We start from the raw sequence: 9324 nt of genomic DNA on the forward strand, positions 1-9324 counted from the left end.
GTTGCAATTCATGCTTTGCTGCCACGTAAAATGTTTTCTCGCTGTTCAAAACTACTGTGGGGATAGACAGGAGCGTTGCATTCCTTCTTGATCTTTAATGGTGTGCTGAACTCGGCCCAGTATTGACTCAGTCCTCCCTTTGTGCATTCTCTGCTGTTGACCAGTCCACTGAGGGAGTAATCCCTTCCTGCTTTGACCTGAGGCCAGGCTTACTACTGGCTAGTTTAGCCAATGAAGAACACAATCAAATAAATAAATAATACAGCGGTTGGCATTCTCCACAGTCATCACTTATCAGGCCGTAGGGAGGGTTGACCCCAAACACTGTTATGCCACAACCGGCCTGGTCTCCTTGGTAACAGACTGCCTTGTTTGAAGCGAGGTGCTCGGGGAGTCATAGTCATACAGTAACAGCAAAACGCTAGGGTGGAGTTGACAACAGCAATGGATTTCAGCGTCTTCCACGTGAGTCATTTCCACACCGAACAGTTGTAAAAATATATAATAAATCCATAATGTTCAAAAAAAGCTTTGATTAGATGTCTAACTACCCCAACCAAATACTTCTGAGGTGTAACTGGAGATGACTGACCACCCTTTTTTGCGAGCTGGTGCTTTGTAGCTCCAAATGATACTCATTACCCTGTCTAAGTAGACAAGTGAATGGTACTAGAAACACACTATGCAGTGATCCCGCTGTTTGACTGAGGTAGCAAAACAACTGCACAACTGCTGTGTTATTATGGGGCCTCATTAAGTGAGGAGAGAGTGGGAGACGGGGAGAGGGGAGAGAGGAAAAGCAATAGAAAGAGGGCCAGCAAGAGGCAGAAAAAGAGAGAACGAAAAAAAAAAACACAAGAGAGCGATACAAACTGTATTCTGAGGTGATAGCAACACACAGATGCCTTTCCAGCCAAAATGAAGACTATGACTAAAGAACCCAATTAAGGGCTTTCTTAGGGGAGCCATCTTGGGAGGGGGATGGGTCTTCCTGGGACATGAGCCCTGGGCTACATCCTCTAATTAGACAGAGCGAGGGGGGAGGATCTCTGCCTGTCACTAGGAGGGAGATGGGGTCCATGGGGTTCCACATGTCAGTCCCAGAAACAAAACACAATTACTTTCACATTTAACCACTTCAGTCAGGGACAGACTTTGACTAGGGATACTACAGAGCACCCCCCCACCTCTCCAGCGCCGCTGCAGTAGATATGCCACTTCACAAATGCAGCAATTTATTTGAGGACTATATTTTCTCTTGCACTTCCACGCTTTCACACGAATGCGACAGTCGAGCTGCGCTCTCCTGTTTTCCTCGCCAAAATAGAGGAGCGGATCGCAAAATAAACTTTTAATTGACCCACAATTGGTGCCATTCAGCCTGCTTTTCCAGAGCTGAAGAGTCAAATTACTTGGCTGTTATGATGTGCGAATATGAAATTCGAGGGGGGAATAATTGTTCTAATGCTGTTTATTTTGGCCTCTGTTGCATTTTGTTAACATCAACAGCATAACAGACACTTGAAAAATCAGATCACCACGGAGAGTAAATTAAACCTGTAGTGAGTTTCCTGGGAAGCGCTTGAAATGGTATTTTATCAAAGTTGCTGGAAAAAGTCAACTAAGAAAAGTAAAGGAGACATGTTTGAGGGAGAGATCCGGTGATGGATTCTAGCACAGTACACCAAGCGTCTCCTCTTTTGTTTGGATTTAACTTTCCCCAGTGGTGCAACAGAGGAAAAAGGAAAAAAAAAAGAGTGGCTCAAAGGCTTCTGGGAGTTTTTGTCATGTCTCCCTCCAGACATTGTGTTTGCCTGCACATATCAGACCCTGGGAGAGATGGAGACAAAGACAAATACATACAGCACGCACGCAGATGTATACACACAAACATACTCTTGCACCAAGAAAAAGAATATCCTCCTAGGATCATTAGGTCTGTCATGCTGTCTAATTCTGATCCACCTACAAAACTAGAACACCAGTGATTCATCACGAGTCGTCTAAGAGAGTTTATGTCCCCGTTTACAGTGCAGAGCCGTGTGTGTACAGTGTAATTACAAATACGCTAAAATATTAATGATGGCACCTCACAAAAGCCACCGTTACTTTCTTCCTAATTCCTTGTTCTTTTATTTTGTAGTGCAACTTTTTTTGAAATGGTGACAGGATGCGGAGCACCTGGGGTGATGAAGAAGAAAACAAGTTGTCATATGAAAGGAAATATATATAAATATATATGCAACTTCCAAAAGCGTGAAGAGCTGTCACACTTGGCAGATCAAGATATTCAGAGAAAATTTGGTGTTTGAGCACCACTTAGGGACAAACACATGAAGCTTTACTTCTTTTTTTTGCCGCACGTTTGGGACTCGGGGCAGTTAGGGCATTTTTTCGGGGCATATTTTAAAATTCATGAGGCAAAAAAAAGAAAGAAAGAATAACTTCTGGGGAATTGGGTCTCTGTGCTTCAGACTGAAGAATGCTTCATGAAAAGGAAGGAGGGAAATAAAACCCAAAAATATTGTTTTTGCTTTTTTTTTTTAAAGATCCATCACTCAGAGAATCAACTCCAGACATTTGCTGCATTGTAATGCGCAAAGCATACACTGCGCTGATTTCTTTGGCAACAATTATTTCCATCTAATACAGCTACCCCCTTCTTCTCACTCGGTGTCCATCAGTCCCCTTTTTCTCCCTATTTTCTATCCTGGACACATGTTATGACATACATAGCTGTTTACAATGACCTGGTGACCGCAAAGCCTATAAATATGCTTAATTAAAACAGCAGAATTGGACACAGCTTGGCAATAATGGGTATCACACGGGGAGAGGAGAATCTCATTTGTGTGGGGAAGTAGAACATGATGCAGATGTGCTCTTGTCACTTTCAGCACTCATTAAGGCCAGGGAGCTTTGAATTGTCTTTGAAGGAATCCTTTTAAAAGACACTCCAATTAAGGTATGTGTCCTGCGGGCGTCTGAGGAGAGAGGGAGAAGTCATGCAGCATCTCAGTCCTTCCACTCCTCCGTCGATCACGGCGCGACTTAACACATGACTTAAAATCTCATGTCACTTCCAAGGAATGATAATGAAACTGGAGGATGGAAGGAGCAGAGACAACCCCAGCTTAAAAGGAACAAGGGAGTCTCACGCAGAAAATGTCATCTTGACTGTTGTGTAACTTCAGCCTCATTGTCTTGTCTATGGAGAAATTGAGATCATTGGGAGAGAATCCTATGATTGCAGCCCTCCAGTATACTGTGGTACGAGAGCTGAACTTGTCCGTTTCTTCACAAACGAACTGCACTCGGAGAAATGTCAGATTTAAGCTGTGGCTAATACTGCGCATCCATCAGTTAATGAATCTGGCTAATTAATCCAGCCTAGCAGCATTGTCAGTGGCTCTGTTCTTTCTGCAATGTGAAAAGCTACTGTATCCGACGGCAACATGAAGGGGAAAGGAAGTTCATTATCAAGTTTCACATTGCAATATGGCCTTTATTAGAACCCAGGGACATTTTTTTTTGTCTCAAACGGGGACGCTAGCAACGGGAAGACAGTGGATTTTATTTTGGTGGGAGTGTATTCTGAATTGAAGCTATGTCTGTTTGTTGCTCAAGGGGTGGGCAGAAGTTGAGGGTCGGAGAGAGCAGAGCACAGCCAGCCTCCTTGCCCTCCCTATCAGCACTTCATGAAATATCTAGACTGCTCCATATTTGAGGGAAAGGGATGCGCAGGGTGCAGGCTGTGTGAGTTTGTGATGGTAGAGGGGAGTCCTCCGGAGATCTTCGAAGGGAAGGATGGTCTATGCGTCTCACAGCTTATTTTTGTGAGAGAAATTGAGAAATGGAGGGAAGGTGAAGAAGAGAAAGAGAGATTATTCTCCATTGGAATATGGATTCTGGGGCACACAGGCCCAGGAGTCAGTCAATCTGGCCGGTCTGAGGGGGGTGGCTGGGCGGGGGGTCCTAGGAGGGCTGATTAGACGGATGCTCTCCCATCATCCATCTCGACAGGCTGGCGAAAATTGGCTAGCCCCTTGCAGGGTAGAGTTCACAGGGGGAGGTGGTGGGGGGATGATGTGGAGTGGTGCGCTGGATACCTGTCACAGCCTTTGGTCTGTTTCAGGATCTCAGCAGCAAATTAATAAAATATCTTTCCTGCTTCCCTTTACCTGCCGTGGCAGCTCTCCCTCTCGCCGCTCCTTCTCCCAGCTTGCACCGGCCCTTTGACCCCTCCGACTACTGTGAGAGATGAGGAGCCCAGGCAGCCGGTGAGTGGGCCAGAGTGTCAGGGAGAAATAGGGAGAAACTCCAAACTCAAGACCCGGCGAAGAGAGAGAGCTCTCGCTGCTGGAAGACAGCTCCACTTCTGACAGACTGACAAACGACTGCCCTGTGTCAGTGAGACATTTTGAAGTGTGATGCATGGGAAATGGCAACCGCAAACAAACAGCAACTAAAAAACAAGCCTCCAACCTGCACTCTTTGTAAGGTTTTAACTGGGCGATGCAGCAATTCCAACATTTACTGAATCAATTTTTAGCATGCTAATATAAAAATGTGAAAAAATAGCTTGAAGATACGAGCTGGCCGTGGCATGTATACAAAAAAAGTCGCTGTTTTTGCATAAGAAAGCAGTGCACATATTTGTATCTATATGTGCTCCGTATATGTTTGAGACTGTGAGCATGCAGAGACATGGGACTGCCTTGAGAGCATGGCACATGTTGAGCATAATGATTGTCTTATCCCCCAAGCTCGTTCCTGCTCTCCTTTCATAACCCTCTGTTTCACAAGAGAGTGCCATAGGTCTTTCATGTTCTGCTCTTGTCTCTTCACACAGAGTAAAACAATATAATCATGCATGAAACATCACCTCCGGGAGGTGGAGATCACTTCATTCCAAAAAATGTCAGACAAAAAAAAAAAAAAAAAAAAAAGTAGGAAAACATCCCCAGGTTATTTGAGATTGTTTACAGGTACCTGCTACAACCCTCGCTATATAGAGAACATTTGTACCAATGAGAGATGAAAATGTGATAAATAGCAGAGCTTGAAGTGAATGAAAGGCTTCCACATTGGCAGTTTGGTGGAGTGCGAGCCTTGTTAAATAATCTTCTCTGCAGTGGAGTTGCATGTCAGTAGATCAGGCCTTGTTTTATTCATGTTTGTATGCTCAAATGACCAGCAGATAATGATCGCATTCACCTTCCTCCTGGCAGACGCACACCTCTGCGTTTACAACCTGAATCTCAATATGAAAATCATTGCCGATCAATTGCCAGCCGAGCCCTGGATATTTCCACCAGCTACCCGGCTAATACATGGCGCAGCTAATCCAAGTTTCAAATAGATGCACATAGAGGATATGGTCAGGGGCTACTGGCTTCTCTTAGCACTTTAAGGTGAATTAAAATACTTTAAGTGATTACGCTGAACACGGTGTTCTTTTAAGACCGCTCATATTTTAATGATTTCGTTTCAAAAAGGTAAGAGAAAAAATGTGGATATGAGAAGTGTGCCATGTGTATGATAAAGAATCCCCCAAACAAAACAGAGCTGCTTGAAAGCACCTCCACAGTGAAATAATATAATAAGGTTTGTTTCATTTTTTCAGGTTCTCCAAGGACCATGGAAAAAGATTGCTAGAAAATGGATTATCTCTCTAACATTGCGAGTTCATAAGTCCAACTACTAACTTTGTTGAAGGGCAGATACGGTCTCCCAGAGGACAAAGCTCATATTTAGCCACGAGGCCTCCTCTGTGATTAGAAGGGGAGATGCAGGCATATTGACTCAACTGTGTTTTTGCCTCTGCACCGTATGTAATTACCTCTTCAAAAACGAACATTCCACTAATCCTCTAATTCCAGATATTTTAGTGCTCTGCTGGTCTAATAAGCAAATCAAATCATATCTGCACATCACAAATGAGTTTTGGAAACGGACTGAAATAATTCCTTCTGAGTCTCTCATCCCAGCCGGGATGGAGGGGGATAACCAGAGTGCTGTGAGCGGTGTTTAGTGTTTGTTAAGCTGTCATGTGTGATTAGCAGTCACAGTTTCTGCTAGAGGCCCCTTCAGCTCCCCCCGGCCCAAGGCTCACCTGTAACTCTGTCTGGAAGAAGAACTTCTGCGGGCACTGTGAGCAGTCATAGATCTTATCCTCCTGTCCGTGGGCAGAGAAGATGTGCTGCTGGAGCTTATTGGCCTGGACAAACACTGCTCACATACATGAGAAGGTAGGGGGGGGGGGTGTCAAAGGGTAGAGAAGAAATTGATAAATATTAGCATACATTAGCTTACACGCTGCAAGATTAAGACTTGTTTTTTTTCTGCTTCTTCTTCTTATTGATGGGGCTAAATTAAAGAAAGATGTCGCTTCCATCAAGGCAACGTCCTGAGTGCTTTAGCCCGAATAAAAATCAAAAGCAGACTATGTCAAATGGCAAGAAAAATAAGTTAATCACAAACAAATGCATGCGCTATGAGCCCCCCAAAAACAACAGAGAACAATTTAGGTGTTAAAAGTAAAACTGCAGTGGTCATACGCATGGCACCACAGCTAGCGGATGCATAATGTTTTGAGAATAACAACGGTCTTTATTTAGCGCTACTGTGGGGACAACAAGCCGGAAAATAAACAACCGCAAAAATTGGCATGGCTTCAAGTGCAAAACATGGCCTCCATTAGTCTACATCGCTAATTATATTGACAATATAAATATTCATGGTGTTGCGCTATTTATTCATGCAGACTACATTCACCATCATGGAAACACACAACTTGCTGGTACTTAAAACATATACCGTACATTTGTGCTTTAATTAAGCCACAGTCCACGCTGAGACGCCAAGGGGGACGCAACTGTGTGCGTCTTGAGTGTATGTGTCTGGCACGTGTGTGTGTGTCTGGATTCTCTAAGGAGCACTTCAAACATGCCGTTTGTTATCCCAGACCCTTGTGCTTTAAGGATGGCTGCCTAATCTCAAAGGTCTGGATGCTCTGGAAAAGTTAGCATGTGGGGGCTTCATTTGAATTTCTTACAGCTCGAAATAACTTTTCTTCTAATGCATGCACTGAGAGCCACAAGGAGAAAGAGGGGTGGGGGAGCAAAGCCACAAAAGGTGAAGTGTCTGCTGGCGATTGCTTTGGGGAGGTTGCTGCAACCCCCTTGGCGAGGCTCCGCAACTTCAGCGTGTCCCAGTTTGAGCTCACGTGAGAGCTGGGTTATTAATTACTGAGTCATATAGACTTGAGACGCATCGAATGCCACACGCCTGACCTGGGAAATAAAAGTTTAGATCCAAAGCAGACGCAGTGCTGCGATGCCTTACGACTGCTAATGCCTGGGTGACAGCTGTCTCTGGAACACGGCAGCATGTTAAACCAGAAATGAACAAACCTCCTCTAATTGACAAACAACTCCATGGTCCATTTCTGAAACTAATGGCTGCGGCGATATGAGGATAAACATAACTGCGGCTACACGGCTGCTTTTACAGTCGGGTTACAAAATATTACCGCTCAAGGTTAAGGCCTCGGCTATCATGCACATTTGTGCCTCTTTTATGCTCCAAAAACGATGACAATTTTCTTTGTGGGGAATACACAGCTTGGAAAGGAAAAATAATGTGCTGATAAACAATAGCCTATTTCTTTAGCTGTGTTTTGTCTGCATATACTGTACAGAAACAGGTCACAGCAGCTGCAGGAAGCCTTCATTATGTCTTTGGCTAGAGGAGGAAAAAGTCAATACAGCAAAAATAAAAATGGATTTGAGACTTGGGGGGCCTTCAAATACTGTACAATAGGGCCAAACACAACTGAGATGTCAAGTTAGCTGTTTCTTGCTATTTACATGCATCTCTGGTCCACTTCCAGTAAGAGTTACATTTAATCAGCAGCGCATTTATCAATTTATAGCTTGGCAGTCACTTACACACAAGTGGGAAGTGACAGTTGATTTAAAGCACCGGGGGCCTGAAATGTTTTAATGCCAGTGTAAGTCCAATAAATACTTTTCTGCTAATTTATATATGTTTGTTTTTGACATTTTTAAAGGCTCGGGCTGTATTTATGTTTACTAAAGATGATTGCAAGAATCAGCAATCACTAATATTTACTGTGGTAAACATTTAATTAACAGCAGGGTTCAAATTTAGAGTCCTTTGTCTTCGTCGTTGTTTTTCAAATTAGCATGCAACGTGTAATAAAGGGATAAGCTGAAATGGGCAATGGGGGGACATTGCATTGGCATTTGGCAGCATGAGTCAGATATAAAATATGCCATTGCATTGCCCATTTAGAGGAGGAACACAGGCATGTCTTTCTAGAGGGTTAAAATGAGGACATAGAAAAACAAGGAAGAAATAATCCAAAACCACATCCAAACAGGATCAGTGGCTGCCCATTGTGTCTCTCCCTGCTGAGTATGAGCGAGGGAGAGAGAGAGGGAGGGAGCGAGAGAGGGAGGGAGCGAGAGAGGGAAAGAGAGAACTTTGTGGAGTTTGTTGGCTGTGGAGTCGGAGCAGAGCTGAACAGAGCGCTGAGCCGGGTTGGGCGTCAGGGGTGTCAGGGCTGAGGGGGCTGAGGGGCCAAGGTCTCCTCGCTGTGGGGGATATTAAGCCCTCTGATTAGATCTCAGGGGCCGCCCATGGCAGACGTCTCCTTTACTACAGGCCCCAGCTCATCTTTATTTTGGCAGGGTGGTGCTCTCTGCAGGCTGCACTGCACCAATACTGAGCTGTTTGTGCAGAGAGGAAAAATAAGTTTATCCTTCCCCCCCTCTTTTTCCTTTTTCCTTTATTTATTCATCTAGCTTACACGTACTGGTTCCTGCTTAATCCAAGGGTTCACAATGCAGAGGCCGATACGAGAGTTTCGAGGCAACACAAATAAGTCGGCCGCGCGAGTTGATATGGAGCCGATAACTGCGAAATTTCGGGAAAAGGCTAAGCCCGTGTGTTTTATTTGTTTTTGGTGGTAAGATGTCATAATTCTAACATCAAGCACCAGCGCAAACATGCGCAGCAACTAAACACAAAAAAAACTAATTAAACTACTGTAGTTGTCAGACTCGTGTGGATTCTAAAGCAGCGCCTCCTCTAGTTTTTTAAGTTTCTACTTCACGCTGTGACATAAGTAAAAGAAAAGTGTATACGTATACACACACGTACAGACACACACGCGCGCACACACATACACAGGACTTTCATCAGGCACACTTTCTTCTGTTTTGTTTGTCTTAAGCACATATTCCCAATCACAATTTCCACACCAGCCCTCGCTACTGCTCCTAAGGGTGCAGGCAG

General features: G+C 44.2%; 1 protein-coding gene across 4 annotated transcripts in view; it reads right to left on the reverse strand.

Annotated features, from left to right (window-relative positions):
- LOC308412814 (zinc finger protein 521-like) overlaps positions 1 to 9324 on the reverse strand; it is an 88117-nt gene that overhangs the window by 5067 nt on the left and 73726 nt on the right. For all 4 annotated transcript variants that reach the window (XM_080907409.1, XM_080907410.1, XM_080907408.1 and 1 more), the window contains exon 7: positions 6116 to 6231. In XM_080907409.1, the coding sequence (XP_080763535.1) occupies positions 6116 to 6231 (116 nt within the window). The remainder of the gene's footprint in view (positions 1 to 6115; positions 6232 to 9324) is intronic.

This window comes from Rhamphochromis sp. 'chilingali' (assembly GCF_963969265.1).
Source record: "Rhamphochromis sp. 'chilingali' genome assembly, chromosome: 16".
Taxonomy (NCBI): domain Eukaryota; kingdom Metazoa; phylum Chordata; class Actinopteri; order Cichliformes; family Cichlidae; genus Rhamphochromis; species Rhamphochromis sp. 'chilingali'.